Source organism: Pteropus medius, unplaced genomic scaffold (assembly GCF_902729225.1).
Source record: "Pteropus medius unplaced genomic scaffold, Ma_sr-lr_union100, whole genome shotgun sequence".
Classification (NCBI taxonomy): Eukaryota; Metazoa; Chordata; class Mammalia; order Chiroptera; family Pteropodidae; genus Pteropus; species Pteropus medius.
The window spans coordinates 9,705,991-9,727,621 of NW_024347791.1; the positions used below are offsets into that span (position 1 = coordinate 9,705,991).

The following is a 21,631-nucleotide window of genomic DNA, read 5'->3' on the forward strand; positions in this document are numbered from 1 at the left end:
CAAGGGTCCACTTACTCTCTTTTCCTTCATTGTCCAATAAACCTAAATTATAGGTCTATTTGTTTTTGAACACCTGTTGTAACAACTGCTGAATTTGATTGGACCATATAGATGAACTAGTGAGGATTAAATTAGTGAGGATTAAATTAAATTTCAATATCTGTTATTTAGAATATAAAAATTCATGACATATTTTCAGTGTTGATCATACTCTTCAATAAATAGGTCTCTGTTTAACTGTCTTGTTTTTTAAGAGAGATGCCAGAATTAGTACAGCAGGTAAGACCCTAAGGAATGCAGTGGTGACAGGGCCACCAGGACCATTGAGGAGCTCAGCAATGGCTGTCATCTGAAGGTTGAATCTGACAGTAGCAGGTGCTGTTCCAGAAATGGGTTCTCCAGCGGCACCTGGAATGATAGAATCCTAGAGTAGCAGAGGCCGGCAGTGGTCTTTTAAAGATCAGAGACAAGGGCAGCAAAGTCAGAATTGGCGGTTGAGGGATCTGACTCACAGAAATCGAAAGACATGTGGATGAACCCATGAGAGTGGACACAAAGTGTGACATCTTCAGGTTTCACAGGAACACCACCCAGAGAGCTTCCACCTGAAGGGATCACTAAACAGCCAATGGACGGGCTGACTTGGCTGATTGACGTTAGCCAGCTTCTGCCCTCAGACACCCAGTTCCAGAGCAGTGGACTAGTGGAGTAACCATGGTAGCAGAGATGGAGGCTCTGCTTGGGCTCCCACTCACCAGGACTGATTTAACTACTACTGTTGTCAGCAACAAAACCAATGCTGAGCCCTGATGTGACACAATCCCTTAGGAGACCCACCAGCCTCTTGGTGGCAAATTGTTTACATAACATTCCTTTCATCCTAAAAAGGGTAGCAGTTCATCCCAACTGGGGTTGACATATATTCTACATATGAGTTTGTCTTTTTAGCCTGCAAGTCTCCGGCAGCATCACTCTCTGAGGATTAATAGAATCCTGAGTAGCCAACATGGGATCCCACACACCATCACCTAAGGTGAAAGACACACGATTTATGACAAAGGAGGTACAGCAGGGGCACGTGACACTGGGATGCACTGGCCCTACCATATGCCATACCACCCAGAGCCTGGCAACCTGCCAGAGCTAAGGAAGCATTTTAAAGATGCAGCTGAGGCATCAGCTTAAAGATGAATCCCTGTGATAATAGGGCTCTATCCTTCAGGAGGCAGTATATTCCACAAACCAACAGTTAGATATGATACTATGTTCCCAATAGGTAAAATAGGGTTGTGAAAACAAGGAATGGAAGTAGGAGGGGCCGCACTCCCCGTCACTCCTAGAAATCCACTGGAGGAATGTCACATCTCTTCAACTTCAGGTCCTGTGGGTCTAGAAGTGCTGACTGACAAGGAAGAATTCTTCCATTTTGGAAAAAAATAGAAATCCCATTGAATATATGACTGCTGCCCGGTTACTTTGGAGTCCTCATGCCAAGACCAAAAGGTAAGGTCAGGAGTCACCGGGATGGTGAAATTCAGGAGGGATAAGGACTGTTGCTTCATCATGGGAGCGGGAAGACATGTGTTTGGACCTCAGGTGATCCACTGGGACAACTCCTGATACTGCCTTGTCTAGTCTAACTCAAATACAGCAACCACAACCTGGTAAGGATATATTAACCAGGGATTTAGACCCCTCAGGCATGAAGGTCTAGGTCAATGCACCCGTCAAGCCAACAGAAGTGAGGGGACTTGAGAATGGGTGGAGAGGAGGGACCAGCCAGAGCAGTGGGAACTGGAGCCCATTCCACCAACTCTTCTCTTGAAGCTTCCTCAGGAATTATGACCACGGAGTCTTAGAACAGCTATACCTGGATGGAGTAAGCTTAATGTGAGAAGCAAGGAGACCTGAGTGGTATAATGAGTGGGCTGCCACAGCCACTGTAATGCACTCCCTTTTCATCAAGCCAGCTCGCTTCTGGAGCTGGTAAGAACTTGCAACTGCTCCCTTCTGAGGAGAACTGCCAAGTACTAAGTGGCCTCGATTATGAACCCCCATCCCCGCTGGGGCATCCCACAGTCGATGACTGACTGATAACAGTGACTTACAAGGTTGACTCCTTGGCTCAAAGGGACGGCTCAGTGCCCGTAACACCCCAGAGCCTCCCGTTGTGATTGGCCCCTCTGCATTACCTGAGATCACATCCTTGCTTGGTTTGTTCCTTTCCTATCCTGCTTTACTTCTTCCTTCCCAATTCTTTCAGGAAGAGCTCCCCCTCAATAAATCACATCCTAGGCTCATCCAAATCCCTGTCTGGGTCTCTGCATTTAGGGAACCTTCCCTAAGATAGGGAATGAGTAAAAGGAGATGGGAAGGTCAGGAACGTCCGCCCTGAGATGGTGACCTTTGAGAAGTGACTTGAAGAAAGTGAGGGAACGAGCCAGCAGGCTATTTGGGAGAAAAACTTTCAGGGTGCAAAAGCTGGCACAGGCGTGGGTCCGATAAGCATGCAGCGTGGGGCCGGAGTGGGGTAAGGCAGGAAAAGAATGTCACAGGTGGAGTCAGTGAGACTTCTCAAGGTTCTACAGATCACGTAGGGCCTTGAGGGCCATTGAAAGGACACTGGCTTTAACTCGGAGTGAGGTAGAAAACCGTGGGGAAATTTTGAGCAAGGAAGAGATGAGATTGACTTTGTTTTAATAACGTCACCCTGGCTACAAGGGCGGGAGACAAGTTGCCTGAGGTTGTGCAGCCAGAAAGTACGTGCTGTTGTAGTGACTGGAATCTCAGGCTCGCCTGATCTCAGAGCCCACTCTCCCAAATCTGCTTTTGTTGGAGCAAACAGCACCCACACATCTGGCATAGTTTCAACACGCAGTCGCTGAATGCCGAGGATGGGCACAACACAGCTTCCATCTCTTTAGAGGGAAGATATAAATACTTCTGAGACCAGATTTCCCCTCAATCTCTCTTTGGGAAAGTCTTCAACACAATAGATTAGGAGAAAAGCCCACATTGTCCTTAAGATCCAGAGGTTGCTGGCTCCACTGCAGCCCAAGTAACTCCCAAACCTAAATGTGTGGTTAAATTTCAAGACAGAAAGTGGGAAGAACAAAGACACTTGATTAGGGAGGTAGTATAGTATAATAATTGAGAATGGTGGGCAGAGAATGTCTGATCTAAAACTCAGCTCTGCCACTTACAAGCTGTGTGACATTGGGCAACTTCCTTAACCTCTCTGTCCCTTGGCCTCCTCATCTGTAGAACTGTGATTATAATCAGCCTCACCACACAGGGTTGTTAATAGGGTTAAATTGGTTTACGGTACATGGAGCAACGTGTTCGTTACCACTTATTACACATTAATAATTAGAGGATACTCATATTGTCATTTAAATTGGACAAATCTTTATATCAATTTCTTGACATTAATTTCCAAATGTAATGCCTTCCATATCATCTGTTCCAGTACTAGACAATGAGTGAGTGCATCATCTTTCCTTCTAGACTTCTAAAATTATTATTGTATTTTTAGCTCATGCAATTGTTCAGCTGCTTTTTATCAATGACTTTGGAAGGAAGTCGAATAACGCCTGACTGTAATCAGCGTCCAGTGGGAGCTTCAAACGCTTCCCTGTGCAGTTGCCACGCCCCTTCCCACCAGGAATGCTCGCTCTGCGATGAAAAAGCACCTTGAGAATTCTGTTTAGATGATGATCTCAGTCTCAGACATTATCAGACATCGATGATTTACGCTGCTTGCTAAGTTAGAAAGTTAGGATTTCTAACTTCCAAATGTTCTTGTCCTTGTCCCTTACAAAACAGAAAATGGTGTTTTGTGATTTTTTTTTTCCACACTGGATTCTGTCAACCTGCTTAATGTGAAACATCAGCAGGGGGAGAAGGGGATGTCCATTACATGCCAGGCTGTGGGCAAGGCACTGTATATAGGATTATCTTGTAGACTTGAGGTTTCACACCAAGTGTGTGGCGGAACTGGTCTCGCTGGAGGAGATCTGATTCTGGAGCTCTGCACAATGACCCCCAGAGCTGAGGATCGACTTAGATCGCTGGTCGGTTAACCGTTTTTTTCCCTTCCTCTGCTAATAATTCACCTCTAGGAATCACTGAACGAAGGGGTTTGGGTTTAGCTTTATTTTTGCTAAAGTCATTCTACAATTGTGATGACAAGGATAACACCTAGCATGCATTTAGTGCATTCTCTGTCTCAAGTACTGTTACCCATTCTATTGTTCCACTATTTAATCCTGAGGAACCTGCTCAGAGTCCTAAATACCGAGCTCAGTTTTGGGTTGAGGCTGCATCACTTGGATTTTACTAATTTTGTTCTATCCCTAAGTAAACCAACTGGTAAACAAGAGAACCTTCAAGTGGATCAACCAATCAAACATAGCAAAACCGGCTCTTAGGATAAGTCTCTTATTTATTTATTTTTTCAAATTAAATTTCAAAAAGCAAAATTTAAGTTGGAAATTTAAAGTTGGAAAATTTCTAAGTACTTTTTTGTCCAGTATTTTATAAACTAAGGCACAGAATTTGGTGATTATCATGGTGACCATGGTCTAAAGTCATGGTTTTTATTCCTGACTTTGTCAGGTTCCTTTGTCATCCTTTAAAAATGCCAGTGAAGCCATTGTGCTTTCCTTTTGCATCTTTAATCGAACGAACACCACCATAATAAGACGTTACCCAGGGAGAGCTCAGCGGAAGGATAAAACACACTTAAGAGAGTACGTTATTGTAATCACGTCCTGTGTTTGGCTGGTTTATCCTGCTTTCACCGAGCTACGTTTTCATATCTATACATGATAATTCACTGTAGGTCTGATTCAAACCTTTTTGGTTTTAATCACTAAATTAATAAGGTGCCCAACCCAGTTCTCTCACTATAAAAGCTCATCGAGAGTGATACAATAAAAAATGTAACACTGACAGGAGCCCCTGTGTTACAAAACACAAGAAATGGAATGAATCTCAGTGTGCCTAGAAATAGTCGTTTAAATGCTGAAGTTTTTAAATTTGAGAGATAACATGGAAAATTTAAAAGAAGATGACGGGTGGCATCTTCACTCATCATGATTAGAAATAATCGTTCGAACACATAAAAATCTCATCAAGGACATTTTCCACATCTATTTATACCAGAGAGATTAAGAGAGTCATTTTACCTTGTACATAAGGACCAGTTATTAACTAATCTGGAAAACCTAGGGAGGCATTCACTATGTCTATAAAAAATCACAAATTAAAATGTCACATCAATTCATTCATTTACGGCAAACTCTCCTTCCAAAATAAGCATATTTTACTTCTAAAAAAAGATTTGTTTTTTGGTTTGGATAAAAACATTCAATTCAATAATAGTACTAAACATTTTCCCACTGTAATCATGTAAAATTTTCTGCTTTAAAGAATACTAATTTTTTAAGTTACCTTCTTCAAACTATGGTGTAACTACCCTTCTCTTTATAAACCACAAAATGAGGAACTACTTGTATAGTTTATGTAATAAGCTAAATAATTTGCAAATATCTAATTTTCATTTATAGTGAAAAATGTGTAAAAAATTCTCCAAAATTCTTTCAGCTCAAAGCATAACCATGATTGTCATTCCTATTGTATTAACATGAACTATTATCTTTCTAAATCTTTTCTAATTCAATGCCAAACACACAATAATACAATATCACCATCTCTAGTTAAGTGGTAATCCTGTATAAGCAGAATGCTTGTCTTGGTATTTTTTTTAATTCAACTCTGTACTTCTGATGCATCTTCCCCCTGCCCCCAGGCATAGCCTGGAAGGGGCTCCAGAAGCCACCTAATCTGACCCACCTTCTTATTATTAAAAGATGACTTTAAAAGCATTAAGCAAATTCTCTCAAACACTGGCAACATGAAGTTACTCAGAAATAAACCTAAAGTTTGCATTCAAACTTTACCTTTGTAAAATCCCCAATGAATCTCCCACGGCGCTCTTCACTCCTTCCTTTCCAGGTTTCAAAATATTTTCTTTGAAGGTATCGAATGCTTTAAAAGGCATCTTGAATGGGGGGGCACCTCCGAGCTGTTAACAGTCAGTCTCAGAAACTGTCATCCTTTCTCATTTCCAGCATGGGGACCACTCTGCTTTCCTTGATGAACACCTTGAAGTCAATTCTCATGAAGGGAACTACTTAAAATCAAAAAGGAGATGAAACCCAGACAAGATCTTTCAAGTTGAGACAACAACCCCCGCCCCCTCTTAAAAAAAAAAAAAAAGAGAGAGAGAGAGAGAGAGAGAGAGGCCAAGGGAGGTCTGGCTGGGAAATCAGCCCCTTGAAAAGCTACAAGCTCAGCAGCAGCTTGTGTTGCTGCTTCAGGCAGCCACTTTCAGGCTGACAGCAGCCTCACTCCCTCCCTGGGGCTGCAGCTGGAGAAGCTGAAGTGGGCTCCAGCCCACAAGGTGCCCTGAGACCAGCGACAGCATCTGCGGCCTATCTCCAGCCCCTCCTGCTGCTTCTGACCACATCCCCCTCCTGCCTCACTCAGCTGGGCTGTGACTCTCACTGAGTGATCCTTTCCAAGGTGATGCTATAGTAACCAGCACAATACCTGCCCCTCAGCCACTGGGGCTTATTAATAGGCTCTCAGACCAAGCAGGCACCCAGGATGGGGTATATGAAACATTTACGAGTTCTCTGCTTTTTTGAGGTCTGGCCCTGCAGACAGGCTCTCAGCCACCACATTATGCCTCTTATGTCCCTCGTGGGAGCCACAAAACAGTTTTTCAGTCAGACACTAGGATGGTTGTGGTCTTTGGAGGAACAATTACTTGCACCTGAGGAGGCTAAATGCAAAACCCAAGCCACAACCATCCAGGAGGACAGTTATTTGCTCCCAATCAATGGAGCAAGACTTCTGTAGGTGAGGTACATAGGTGCTACTGGGACCATTTAATCGGAGAGATCCTAGCCAGTCTTGGACCTTAAAATTCTTCACTGGTCCTCACTGAACTCAGGATAAATGCAAGTTCTATATCATGGCACACAAGGCCCTCCATGGAGCCCCAGGCTTGTTTCTTGTCACTCTGCTCTTCTTGTCACTTCACTGAATTCAGCCAGCTCTCTATCTATTGCCCTTGGGGTTCACTCTGTACCCTCCACCGGGTAACTCTCCTCATCCTTCTTCTGGGTAACCTCATGGGATTCTTAAGTCTCCCTGAGACATCACTTCCTCTAGAAACCCTCACAGACAGGATTAGGTGTCCCTCCTGTGGGCCTCCAAATCACCTGTCCTCTGCCCCACGGGACCTGGCATGCAGCGGTATAACATACATCTTTTTTGGACAGGGGATGAAATATCACATATTGCTTCCACAGTTATGGACAGCAGGACGATACCTCCATAAATGATGCTGCCATGAGCAAACAGTCTCTGTCTCGAGGCTCTGGGGCTCCAATTCCCTGCCTCCGCATGACTGGCAAACTCCAAGCTTTGAACTTTCCGATTCCCCTAGAGGCATAAGCCCACGCAACCAGCCATGCCCTCTGCAAGCTTCAGTCCAAATCCTTCTCCAAGATTTGGATTAAATTGATTTAAATCAGAACTGGATCCTCAGTAGGTTAAACATTACTACCAATAAAAACTATTATTATTATTATGGCTAATGTTTATCGAGCTCTCTGGTCCGAACTCTTTATCATCACAATCTTCACAACATTGTGGTTAATAACTTATTATTTTCCCCAACTTTACTGACAGGAAACTGAAGCTAAGAGAGGTCAGACTTGCCAGGTTTCAGATCCAAACGGCCTGGCTCCAGCTAGCCCTGCTTTCTTTCTCATCGTCCCCATTTCCAGGGGACAATGATTTTCAGTAAATTTACCAAGTTGTGTAAGCATCACCATAAAGTGAAAAGCAGAGAGAATATTTCTATCATCCCCAATAAGATCCCTCATCTTCATTGCTAATCCCCATCTCCCACCCCACACAATGCCCCAGGCGACTGTCAGCCTACTCTCTAGAACTGCCTTTTCTGGACATTCCATGTAAATGGAATCATACAATACATGATGCCTTGTGTCTGGCTTCTTTCACTGAGTATAACGATTTTCAGGTTTTTCCATGTCACGGCTTGTATTGGTTCCTTCTTCCCTTTTCTCTTCTCTGTGGAATATTTCATTGTGTGGAAACACTATGTTTTGTCTATCCACTGATCTGTCGATGGACATTTGTTTCCAATTTTTGGCTATACGAATAAAACTGTTAAGAACATTCGCGTGCAAATCTTTGTGCGAACATACTTTTTTTTTCACTTCTCTTGGGTAAATACCTAGGAGTAGAATTGCCGGATCATATAAGTGTCTGTTTAACGTCTCAAGAAACTGCCCAACTATTTTCCAGAGTGGTTGCACTATATTACATTCCCACTAGCATGTATGAGGGCTCCCGTTTCTGCACATCTTCACCCATATTTGTCATCTCTCGTTTTTGTATAACCATTCCAGTGGCTGTGAGTATTTGTATATCATTTTTGGTGAAATTTCTTTTTAATTTTTAATTTTTTGTCTTATTATTGAAGTACGTGAATATGTATTCTCAATACAAATCCTTCGTCAGATATGCGATTTGCAAATATTTTCTCCTGGTCTGCTACTCGTCTTTTTTTCTTCATACTGTATTTTCAAGTGCAAAATATTTTTTAATTTTGATGAGATCCAACTTGTCAGTTTTTTTTGCTTTTATAGACTGTGCTTTTGTTCATATATCTAAAAAATTATTGCTCAACCTGAGGTCTTGAGGATTTTCAAATTTTTCTTCTAAAACTTTTATTGTTTTAGCTCTTACATTTAAGTCTATGATTGGTTTCGAGTTCATTTTTATCGATGGTGTGAGGTAAATATGTAAGTTCATCTTTTTCTATGTGGATATCTAGTTGTTCCAGCACCATTTGTTAGAAAGGATATCCTTTATCCAATAAATTGCTTCGGCACTTTTGTCAAAAATCAGTTGAACATAAAGATTTGTTTCTGAACTCTCAGTTCTGTTCTATTGATTTTTATGTCTATCCTTATGCTGGTATAAAATGTTTTGACTGTAGCTTTATAGCAAGTTTCAAAGTTGGGAAATGAAACTCTCCAACTTTGTTCTTTTATTAAAATTTTCTTTTGCTCTTCTAAGTCTTTTGAGTTTCTCTATAAATTTTAGGAGTAACTTGTCAGTTTCTACAAAAATCCTGTCCAGCCCCATGCTCTCAAAAGGATGATTTCTGGCCACCAACCTTCCCAAAGATAATCCCTCAAGGCTGAGAATGCTGAGACCCCAGCAAATCACACATCTAATCACTCCACCAACAAGTCCTTACCTGTCACCAAAACAATCTTGCTCATTCGTCAAAAGCAAATACAATCAAAATATAATAAATACACTCTCGTTACAGAAAGCATCCCCGGTGAAGCTTCTAACCCTTTCCTCAATCCCCAGGTACCTTAGGTTACTAACCTCTTAGAACACATAACAGAAGCACTTCTAGGCAAAGACCTCATGAATCTGTCTTAAGGGTCAATGGCAGCTAGGAGAACAACCATTCCTGTGGAATGTATTGCTTATGAAACACATCCGAATCTACAAAAGTTTTTGGTGGTGAAGTAGATGGTTGATGATAATAATTACATTTATGGAGCACTTTTTAGGTGTGACTTTAAGCACTTAACTCATTTAAGTCACACAATGACCCTGTGAAGTAGGTGCTATCACTATACCATCTACAGATGAGGAAACTGAGGCACAGAAAGTTTAAGTAAACTTGTTCAACTTCGCACAGCTCGGAAACTAAACAGAGATGGGAAATGGAAATCTAACACCAGAGCCTGTTCTCTTAACTTCTGCCCTAGAGCTGTTGATAGTAGGGGCAAGAAAATATAAAGCCAGATTCTCCAGAACTGAGGGTCATTTCATTCATTATTCATTTGTACCTTTTTTTTGAGGGCCTACTATGTGGCAGGCCCTTTTGAGGCACCGGTAATGGAGGTTCATTGCGATATTCCCCTCGAAGAAGCCAATCGATCAGCCAGGAAATGAATGAGTCCATCACAGCATAGTGAGTGCCACATACAGGGTTATAGGAGCACAGGCAAGGACGCCTAGCTTAGCTTGCTCAAGGGACGGGGAGCAGCTTCCTAGATGAGGGGATGGTAGTGTAAGCTTTCAGTGATAAAGAACGAGGCAAACGAAAGAAAAAATGTGAGAGCAAAGACTTGCAGGAGAGAGCATGGCACCCGGGAGAACTGTGTGGTTTCAGCGAGATGGGTGAGTGTGCCATGTGGTAGAAAACAAGGTGAAGCAATGATCTTGAGCATTACATAATTCGGTTGTTACAGAAGAGCATTAGAACATCTGGTCCCCCTCTCAAAATATAAAATATAATATAGAGGAAATCATGTGTACAGCAGAACCCACTGAGGGCTACGAAACAAAAGCTTTGGCCTATGCTGGGGATATGTAGACTGAATATACATTAGAAAAAATTCCAGCCATTGACATATATTTGATGACTTCCTATTATTCTATACAAAAAAAAAGCCTCTTCCCTTAGAGAAAAATACTCTTAACTATGACATCTTTAGGGGGTGCTTGCCTAGATCATAGCAAGTCCTCATTCTCAGGGACCTCCTAGTGTCCCCATCTCTCCCCTCCCCTTTTATGGAGACAAGCTCCAAAAGTCCTGTTTTGACTACAGTGTTTCCCATCTCACTGACAGACTAGGGATGGGCGCCTGCACCAACCTAAAAGCCAGTCAGATACAGGCTCTCCTGGTAATCTAACTCTGGATTGAAAGACTGATAGTTAATCTTGCAGGTCCCTGGAACTGGAACTCTGGAGTGGCCACATTCAGCTTACGGACTGAAGATACAGAGGACACTGGTCTGGCAGAGTGAGAGGAATGAAAACTACCAGGATGAGGATGTCTGTGTCACTAATGGCCTTCCAGTTCCTGTGTGTCTAGACCCAGCTGCCCAACCCCTGGGTTTCATGAAATACCTGTATCCTTATAACAAACTGCCCTCTTTTAATCTACTCTGTTCCTCGTGGATAAGAATATTGACCACTGCAATGATTTAAAACCCAAATGATGTAATTAATACCAAGACTGCCTCTACCTAACACCACGTGGGCAAGCCTGACCAGTTTGATGACAGGATTCCAGTTTCCAACAGTGAAAAACATATAGCTCATAGGATGGCAATGAGCCAAGTCATTTCACTCTTAGAGAAAAAAAAAATCTCAAATAACCTGAAGATATTTATACAAAAAAATAATTTCATCAAATCCAAATGTTAGATGAAAAATTTTAACCTAGCTTAGAGCTAATGACTAAATTATTGACCTTTTTTGGATAAGAAACTTCATAAGGAAACAAAGGTAATTAAGAAAACTATCTGAGGTTCCTTCTCTCCTGAATTCTGTGGCAGCTGCCGCAGCCAATCCCTTTCTCCACCTACCCCCATAAAATACTGAGAACATAAAAATTTCTATTTTATCCAGGACTTCTCTCAATCCTTTCAATCTTGAATATTGTTGATAACTTTCATTAGTACTAACTGGAATGTATATAAAACTTTATTTTTTTCATTGTACTTCTCCTATACTTAATATTCGTTCTTTTATTAATAGTCAAACTTATATGCAAAGCACTTTCAAATATCTCATCTAATTCTCACAACTGTGTGAAACAAATAAGCAGATATTAAGATTCAGTTTTGTCCAAGGCAACGTGGCCAGTAGAATGTGGGGATCTGGGACTAGACCTTTAAACCCATTTCCTGAGCTTGTATCAACATGGTACACAGTACACAGTACACTGTGATCTTATATCACTGAGGGTACTAAAGACAGCCTTTAACATAACTCAGGAAAGATGTACTCAGAATCCTTGTGCCTTTAAAAATATCATTGAGCACCTAACTATAGGTGACTTAGTGCTAGATACTGTGTAAATTTTAGAAAGAAATAAAACAGGTTGCTGGTTTTTAAGATCACACACTAACCTCTTTGCTTTCACTAAAAAATTCCGACAAAAAATAGGGCGAATCAATAGTAAAATGAAGAGATATTAACATAAAATACTGACGCACTAGCCCCTGGGTTAAGATCGCTGCCATCCACCCAAGTCAACAAGATAGCCCTTTCTAAGGGGAGGTGAATGGGGACTCTTAACTCATTCTATTGTAATGGCTTCCTTATCTGTCTTTCTGACTTGAGTTTCCTGGTCTAATTTCATTCTCAAAAAGTAAAATGAAAAAGTAGAATAAAAAGTAGACATAACAAAGTAGAATGACCAAACAGATATTATCTCCATTTTATATGCCAGAAAACCAAGGCTCCAACTCAGGAACTTGTCCAAAGTTAATTTTTGGTGGAGCCAGAATTTAAAACCATCCATTACAAATGTTTACTTTATACCGTATTCACAATAAAGCACTGTTAGTCTTATTATATTTCAGTTCACTGTGAGTTGGGTACTGGAATTCAATTGATTTAGCTCTATGTTCCTAAGTTATAGGAACATAATTTTATGCTATTTTTAAATAAAACATCTTTATAATACTTTGCAAACACGTTGGCATACATGAACACCCTAGAAAAATATCAAGTTGTTTTCAGTCCACCGTTGTAAACTGTCTAAATATTAGATGTCATTTTTTTCCCAATAAAAATTTAAAAGAAAGTCAAATAATCAAAATACAGAAATATAGGATGTCTCTACACAGCATGGAATAATTCCTAAGTATTTTGCATTTTTCATAGAAGCTTAGAACATGAATTCCTTATATTTACGAATCACTTTTAACTCCATTTTTCGCTGCTCCTTTGAGCCTTACAACTGCCCCGAGAACTAGGTTGGGCAGATTACTCTACTTTACTGTTGAAGCCAGTGTCCTGGAAAGCCCAGTGATGTACTTAGTTCTTATCAGGTACTAGGCAGAGCTGGACTAGAAATCATACCCTCATCTGCTGGCTGTCACTGGTTGCTTTTGACAAGTTATCATTTTATCTTGAAGAATCCCACTCCACATAGCCCCCAACATAAGACAAATAAAACAATAGACTTTTCTTTAACATGTATTACTGCCTGGACATTGAGTGTATATTGGTTCCGACCTCGTCTAAAGTCCCTATTGGTGAGTAATTGGGGGAAAACTGGTTCATTTCGATCTGGTGTGGAATTAGTGTGGAAACGCTTTCCAGTTTTGCTTCACATACCATGAATGGTAACTTGAAAAAAAGATTCTAGGATATCTTAAGATTGTGTCCAAGGCCAAAATATCCTAGAAAATCTGATAATTTAGTAAATGCAGTTGAAAATGTGGGAGAAATTCAAGATCAGAGTATATTTTGAAGAATTTTTCACTACCTTCACTTTTCTTGAAAGTGCAGATGGAATACAGAGTGTCGAGATCATTTCAATATATAAAGCAGTGAACAGGGTTCATATTTAGGGTGTCAAGAATTAAGACGGAATAAACCTACACGCCTTCAACAAGTATTTCTTGTGAGGGCCTTTCTCAAAGTTTAAAGACTAGATATTCTTATCAATCTGTTGGTTTTCAAAAAAAGTACCTGAAAAAAGGACCAATGTAATGGTCCATGACTTAGGAGACAGTGACATCTTCTGGTAGTTTATAAATATATTCATGCCAGACATTCCCTCACTACCACCCAGAAACCAGCCTATTTTAAAGGAATAAATTTATCTATTCAGCATACCTTTATTGAGCCCATAAGAGTGGATTCTTAAATTTCTGAAATGTTCAATGAAACAAATTATTAGCTAAAAAATAACACTATATTTGCTTATTTTGCTCCCTGCCTTGCTGTCATCCTGGCTTCATCTAATAGGAAAGATTTTAAGAAGCCAACATTAATTCCATCTTTCCTGGTAATCCAAAATCACTTGACCAGACTTTCCTTAATTCAAGCAGTTTTAATATAAACTCGGAACTCAAAAGGACCCTGGAGGTTACCTGCTCTAATCTCCTCTCCAGTGTGTCCGATTTAACTTGGGAAAATGTGATTCCTAAGTAATCATTTGATAGCATCAGAAACAATTTTTAAAAGGCTCCACATAAGGCCAAGCTCAGACCCCATCTCTGAAGACGGCTTCCCAACTCCACTAGTCTCGGTTGGGGGCCCACCCCCATAGATCTGTCCCAGCATATATCACACTGTCTTGTAATTGTCTGCTTACTCAGCTACCTTTATAACCACAGTGCAAATTTCTTGATGGCAGGGCCTGTATCTCATTACTATTTGTGTCCCAAGAATAGCAACAGTGCCAAGCTTAAAACCTATTTTTTTAAAACCAAATGTATTCAAAAAATGCTAGGTATCTGTTCTTCAAGCAGATATTATTTTAGAGCCCTTATGAGAATGGCTTCTCATAAGGAAGGTGGGGATATCTATGGAGCACCTACTTCACGACTTTTATTTCATTTAATCCTAATATATAAGATGGAATCCTCATTTTAGAGCTGGAAAATCTTAATTTGGTCAGTAAGTGAAAGTGACAAGACAAACTCATTTACTCCATTCCCTTACACTCTAACTTATTCCAAAATGAGAATTTCTAAGAACATGATAGAAAACTTAGAGGGAAAAAAGAAATCAGAGTAAAGGAGAAACAAAAATTATAAAAATCGGATAAAGCCAGAAGGCAAGTAAAAAACAATGTATACAATTCAAGTCCTATATATTTGCTACAGGTGGCCTGCAAATTTGGCTGGACCTAACTGTCAATATATAATTTGTTACATTATTCTGAGACTTTAAAAGGGCAAACCAGTTGCTCAGAAGCGCATTTACTCCTGAACGGAAATCTGAAATTTCTCCTGTGTGTCCTCAAAGAAGCTACTATTATATTAGAGTGAACCAACATCATTCTGGTATAAACATAAATTTCACAATACAGTCCAAAGCTAAGTGTGGTAAAGGCACTTGATGTGTGGCCCAAACAAGGCAACCAGGCACAAAGGTCTCTACAGTGGGCTTAATTTCACTCAGAATTTCTAAAGAAATGGACGGATTATTCAATTGTTGGCCTCCTCCGTAAACATTTATCAAAAATAAGATTTTGAACACTGGGCGGTCGGGTTAAAGGTTGTTCTGACAAGTACCTGGGTAGATATCATTGCTGATTAAAGGCAGGCCCACACAATCCCTGGAGCTGGGGACAGAAATGACATCCCCTTCAGAAACCGGAGCAGTCTAATGAGGATGTTGCCTCCATTAGAGGAACTTCCACATCTTCACAAAAGTGATCTTAAGGCGATCTTCTGTTAGAGACAAGATTTCCTTAAAAACAATTTTGGATCTGTTCCAACACAACTGTGTAAAGCATCCTGCCCTACCCCTACAGAGTATAAAGGCTATAATTTTCCCCTGAAAATATTTAAAAACATACCCTCCAAAAAGCCCAATTTTATCTGGCTTCAAAGTCTATGCATGCTGTATGGTTCCAGTGTGCCCGTGGAATGCCTCATATTTGACTTTGGTTTGATTACTGCATTTAGAAAGACTGGCAGGCTTAAGGGCACAGACTAGGAAGCAACCTGCATGAATGTTGAGTCCTACATTCAAATTGTAGACTTTAAAGCCTCAATCTTATTTATTTTTATGTGAAAGTCAAACACTGGCTTTCCTAGCAACCTAGACTGCCACACAAAGGAACGTATCCAAAAAGTTGAAAAGAAAAATAAAAACTGAAACTGCATCAAATAGGTATCATTTAAGTAGCTAACCCGGATTTCCACTACAGGCGCATTTCAAAAAAAAACTTCTAAGAAAGTTTTTAATATAGGCGAAGTATATATAATTCCATATGGCTTTTGCTGGCAGCATGTATACCATTTAGCCCATTTTAAAATGGCTTAGTAGATTCAGAAGTATAGCAGTGAGGGTAAGGTTAGGAGACAGAAACCACATCAGATATCTGAACAGGGATTTCAATAAAATAATTGTTTACTAGTAGGATATGGTTAACTATTTAAAGGGATAAAAGAGGGCTCTAAGGAGCCCAGAAACAGCAGTTGTAAAAAAAGCTACTCTCTCTAATCTGGAAGAAAGTGAAAAAATGAAGAAACTAGTCTGGGAGAGAGGCTCTCCTCCTCACCCCGGCCCCCTAGGCTGACCGCCAGACTTCTCTGGAGAGGACGAGGTGCTCACAGGCGCATTCGGCCTGCCAGTGGTGAAGAAACTTGTCAGAGTGCTCAGGCCACACACTAGGGGACAGCTGCTGGTGGAGATGGCCGAGCTGCAATAGAAGCAGCCCACTGGAGCTGCTCCAAAGTGGCCGTAGGGATGACAGAGTGACTTGTGGCACTGCTGAGCTCCTCTGCGGAGGATGCTGGGCTCCTAATGAATAAAACAGAGAACCAGAGCTCAGAAGCGAAGTGTCTTCTCGCTGATAGTGCTTTGCCATTTCTGGGCCCTCTATGAAGCCTAACATCCTGCTATGCTGGAAGGAGATGAGTTTATGGCGCCCCACTCCAGTATCACAAAGCAGGGCAGGGAAGGATGGATTTGGAGCTGGGAGATAGTAGGTTGGTAACTGTCATGGTGTACTCTTTTGGCTACTTAGCTTCCACAGGCACCCACACTATCTAATACAGTAGTTACTAGTCACATGTGGCTACTGAGTACTTCAAATGTGACTAGCCTGAATTGAGATGTGCTAAATATAAAATATATACTGGATCCCAGACTAGGTCCACAAAAGAATGTAAAATATCTCATTATATTTTATATCAATTCCATGTTGAAATGGTATTTTGTCTCCATTCAGTTAAATAAAACATTATAATTAATTTCACCTACTTTTCTTTTTAATGTGGTTACTAGAAAATTGAAAATTATATATGTGGCTTGCACTCCAGGTAAATACCACCTGAGTAAGTGCAGCAACTTCGCTGCTTTGCACAGAAAGTTTCTAGTATCCAACAAGCTCTATTTTGGTGAAATGGCTTTTTGCAATCCACTTCCCTCCTCCTCAAGGTCGTATGCTTTAATTCTCCTGCATATTGCAAGCACTGCTAACCCGGCTACCCTGGCCCTCCTCACCAACAACTAAGAGAAGCAGCCCAGAGGCTGATTTTGACTATAAACATTTGTTCTGTCATCTCCCTCCTCTCCTCAATGTCAATGTTGCCAGTACAGATATATTTATGGTACCCAATAAGTACTGAACACATTCTTGCCACATAAAAGTCTCAACAATAGCAACTCCAGAATAATTCATACAGTAAAGGATATAAAGGATGCAACATGGTAGAAAGCACTGGATTGCAGATTAGAAAACAATCTAGCTTCTATTCCTGGCTCTGACCTCCTTGGTAACCCACGTAAGGCCATGTAAGTCTTTGGCCTTCCATTTCTACATCTGCTTGGAGAAAAACGGGGCTGAATTATTCCAGTTTCATTCAAACTACAACATGAAATTCTTTTAAAGATTGTAAGCAGGTATTTTTTTTAAAAAGACAAACAGAATCTAAAATATCAGAATAGTCTATGGCCATGCCACCCTGAACAGCTTGATCTTGTCTGATATCAGAAGCTAAGCAGGGTCAGTCCTGGTTAGTACTTGGATGAAAGACCACCTAGGAAGACCAGGTGCTGTAGGCGTAAAAAATAAATAAATAAATAAATAAATATCAGAATATATTATATTTATTAAAGACATTTTCTGAAAACTTTTGTTTCAGGTATGTATTTTATACGGGTTTGCATTATAAGATATATTTCTTAGTGTCTCAATTACAGTTTGAAAGCCACTGATGTAATCAATCTTGTAAATTCCTACACAGCAGTTTGAATTCTTATAAATTCATTTACCCTAAAATTATTTCAAGACCAGTAAATCAAGAAGCATGAAATCACAACTAGATATGGAAAGTTTTCTTTATCAAAGCTAAAATTTATTTGGTGCATACTCTGTGCTTGCTATCAGGTACTTTCACACATACCTTTTCCTTTAATATGTAAAATGTGAGGTATTTCACAGGTTTGAAAGAACCCAAAATAACAAAAACCTTCTTCCTTAACTTATTCAGGTGAAAAGAAGAGTTAAAACCATTCTAAAATAAAAACAAAAACAAACAAATCAAACCCAACCAATTACATAGTCTATTTCCATTTCCTTTATACATCCTCTACATATATCAAACACTTTAGTATTAGAAGAACCAATTCAAATAAAAGGGAATCTTTCTGGTAATTTCTGTCTACAGGTACTTTTTAACCTACCAATTTTCTACTCTTAAGCACAAAGGACTTAAATGCTGTCAATATCTGAAATAATTTTAAGGTGATCTAATACTTTGAAAATTTTGTTCACATAGAAATACAAGCCTTAAAATACAACTATTTTTCAGAGGCAGTTTTTCAATAGAAAAAGGCAATGGTAACAGTTCAACTGATGGAAATGATTTAAATACCTTTGAGAAAGTAGGAAAAAAGTGTAGGAAAAAAATTTCTAAAAATGTAGCACCATTACCTCAATAAATGAGCAAATTTCAAGATGTGAAAATTACCTAAGAATTACACGTTATATTTTTTCAAATAACCTATTTTTATATTTAGAAGTTCAAATTATATGTTGTTATATTAGGTTTTCTGTCCAACTAGAAATTCAACACAGTGACATCAAGTGATTTTACAAAATAAAAAACAATTTCCTAACAAACAGTGACTACTGAATTGTTACAAAGAAAAATTCTTTAACACTAAGCGATTTTATTCCACATGTAAACTTTTCTCAAGAGAAATATTGTGTTACAAACAAGACATGATCTGGTTAAGGTGTGAATGTACTTGATAAAAACGCTTTATCTTCCAAATGCTTTGCATTTCTTGGATAAGTTTCTTCAGAATTCCTTTAAGTCCTTTTTCTGAAACCATGTAACAAAGTACAGCTCATAAAGAAACCAGATGTAAAGCTGACTTTTTATTTTTTAAAGTATCCTCTAATTGAATGCTGCCAGCAATATGATCACCAAATTACATTTTAGAATCGAGTACTGTATAGTCAATGATTTACTTAGTTGGTGTATATATATATTTCAATGAAAAAACTGAGTTTCAGCACACTAAACTGCAAATGATTTATTTTAAATAATTGCTAGTTTCAGGTATTTCAAAACCACAAACTCTATGGCAGCAACTATAATACACATACAGTTCTCTGAATGACCACTTTAAAGTTATATAATGGTAGAATATAATTTAACAAAATACAAACGACATTTATAGCATAAGGCTCCATCCATGATTGAATGAATAATCAGCAAATCGAAGAAAAGTATCAGAGAAAGACTTTGAAAAGCACGTTTCCTGTTAGAATTTATCCTTTCCTTCCTAAAAACAGCTAATTATAATTTTCAAACAAAAGGTTTCTAAATTCTTAGAAAAGAAGTAAATTTCAGTTGCAGTAACTGATAAAGGTGAGACTTTACCATGGTAAACTCAAAATTAATGTCTTGGTAGCCAGAAGATACAACTGCTCATTTTTATAGAAGTAAAGTTTATTACATTTGAAACAATACAGCAGAAATCTCAAAAGTTTACTAATTAAATATAATTTAATTCTTACAAATCTCCTTTTGAAAATGCAATTCATATATGCTGCAACCTCAGAATTTTGAATTCAAAATGAAATATGAAGGCAGTAGTCAGGGAAATCACATCAGAGGCCTTTGTCAAATTTCTGTACAAATCAGTACATACCTCTTCTGTCTGTGATACTGTAGGAAAAAAGTGATTCTAAATATACCCAAGTAAATGCAGAAAAATACATTACTATTTGAGGCAGACCATGCTAAAATATGATTTACAATGATTAGTTTGCATTTAAGATGACTAACAATGCCTTTAGTTTGAACCAATGAAATCAACATTAGATTAAATTTTGCAGTATTTGCTTAGTCTAAACATTTGCAGTATCTGCTCAGTACTAAACATTAGTTGATCTGAGAAGTAAATAAGATTGGAAAAAGCAAGTCACCTGATCCCCTTCTCGTTAGGCTTATCATTTTCTCACTCAGTCATACTAAATGCAAACAAATCAATACAGCATCAGGATTTTTCACATATTAAATGAAGACTAATAACTGTGAAGGCAGACTGTGTACCATGTAGTATTTAATAGATAAACTTGCAATGACCAACTCGATTTTTTAAATAACACCAAGATTTACAAGGCAAAATAAACATTTGATTAAAAAAGCCTGCTCTTCAAGATACTCAGGTATCTTTTTTCTGTTTGAGATTGGTAAGGGTTGGGTCTTTTAAAAACCTGAAGAGAGGTTGGTAAGAGGAAAAAAATCCTCAATGCTTTAAAAAAACTCAACTGTTAGAGGAGTCCATACAACTACTATGCTGGCATGGAAGCAGCTGTTTTCTGTCTTAAATCCACTCACTTTCCCACAGAAGTAGTTCCTCCAAGCCAACTATATAAAGATGTAAATCGCCTCACCCATGATTAAAATTGAAGTAATCCTTCAAAAACAGGGGCAAGAGACCTCACCCAAAAAGATCTTTTAAATCATTGCTAGCTGAACTGCTATTGGTCATAGTAGTTGGTGGCTGTGCAAAGTTCTGAGGGTTAAAGAAAGGATTAGCCTGCATACCAAAGGCAGATTGTCCTATCATGTTCATCTGTGCTCCCATTACTGAACTGCCCATACCTGGAGACCCTTGAGGAGGTACAAACTGATTAAGCCACTGGTTTGGTTTCTGTTGTGATAACTGGTTCATGCTAACTTTGGGTTTCTGAGGGCCAAAAAGATTATTCAGAGCAGACATATCTGTGGGTCTTTGTTGAGTCTGCTTTGTACCAACGGGAGGAACACTCACAGCATTGAAGTTTGGCAAAGTGGAAGGTGTTCCCAGTGTCATTGTGGTCACTCCAGGTGTGCTTGGACCACTGAAGAAGTTCTGGTTTGTATTAACCGGCATGTTGAATCCTGAAGTCTGAAAGCCCATGTTGGCATTTAGGCCATTTGTCAAATTTCTCTTTGTATTATCAATGGGTGTAGAAAACATCATGCCAAGGCCCATGGAAGGAACAGAAGTGAAGGTACTCGAAGCAGAAAGTTTAGGGGTACTAACAGAAAGGCTGGTCAAAGATGACATATTATCCATCAGTGTGTCTGTCAAGTCCTTCGTCTGAAAAACATGAGAGAATTACTTTATCTCCAAGAATTCCAAATGATTTTCTAGTTAGTAAACCTATGATAGAGTATAGTGTAAAAAACAGTTAAAATTAAGCCCAACGATCTACACCAACTTGGCACACCACAGCACACAGGCCAAATCTAGCCTGCCAATACAAATTTTTGTATGTTTTTACAGATGAACAACTTGTAATCAATTGATGATAAGGAAAACTAATTCTGAACTCCAATCAAATGCAATGCTGTCTCCTCCACCTCCCCCCAAACAGAACTGCATTCTTCTCATTAGTAAATCTGTATTACAAAATAGGATACTCTAATATTTTTATATTTTGAACTTTATCAAAATCTTGTGAAAATTTGTTTATTCTTACATAATAACTACGAAATGTTCTTGATTTTGC

The 21,631-nt window shown here is 39.2% G+C and overlaps 2 protein-coding genes across 6 annotated transcripts in view; both read right to left on the reverse strand.

Annotated features, from left to right (window-relative positions):
* Positions 1-6,251, reverse strand: part of SLC17A8 (solute carrier family 17 member 8) — a 38,742-nt gene extending 32,491 nt beyond the window's left edge. For both annotated transcript variants that reach the window (XM_039877997.1, XM_039877996.1), the window contains exon 1: positions 5,964-6,251. In XM_039877997.1, coding sequence (XP_039733931.1) covers positions 5,964-6,064 — 101 coding nt within the window. In that variant the 5' untranslated portion in view covers positions 6,065-6,251. The remainder of the gene's footprint in view (positions 1-5,963) is intronic.
* Positions 6,252-17,950: 11,699 nt separating this feature from the next.
* SCYL2 (SCY1 like pseudokinase 2) overlaps positions 17,951-21,631 on the reverse strand; it is a 57,314-nt gene continuing 53,633 nt past the window's right edge. For all 4 annotated transcript variants that reach the window (XM_039878001.1, XM_039878002.1, XM_039878004.1 and 1 more), the window contains one exon: positions 17,951-21,219. In XM_039878001.1, the coding sequence (XP_039733935.1) occupies positions 20,575-21,219 (645 nt within the window). In that variant the 3' untranslated portion in view covers positions 17,951-20,574. The remainder of the gene's footprint in view (positions 21,220-21,631) is intronic.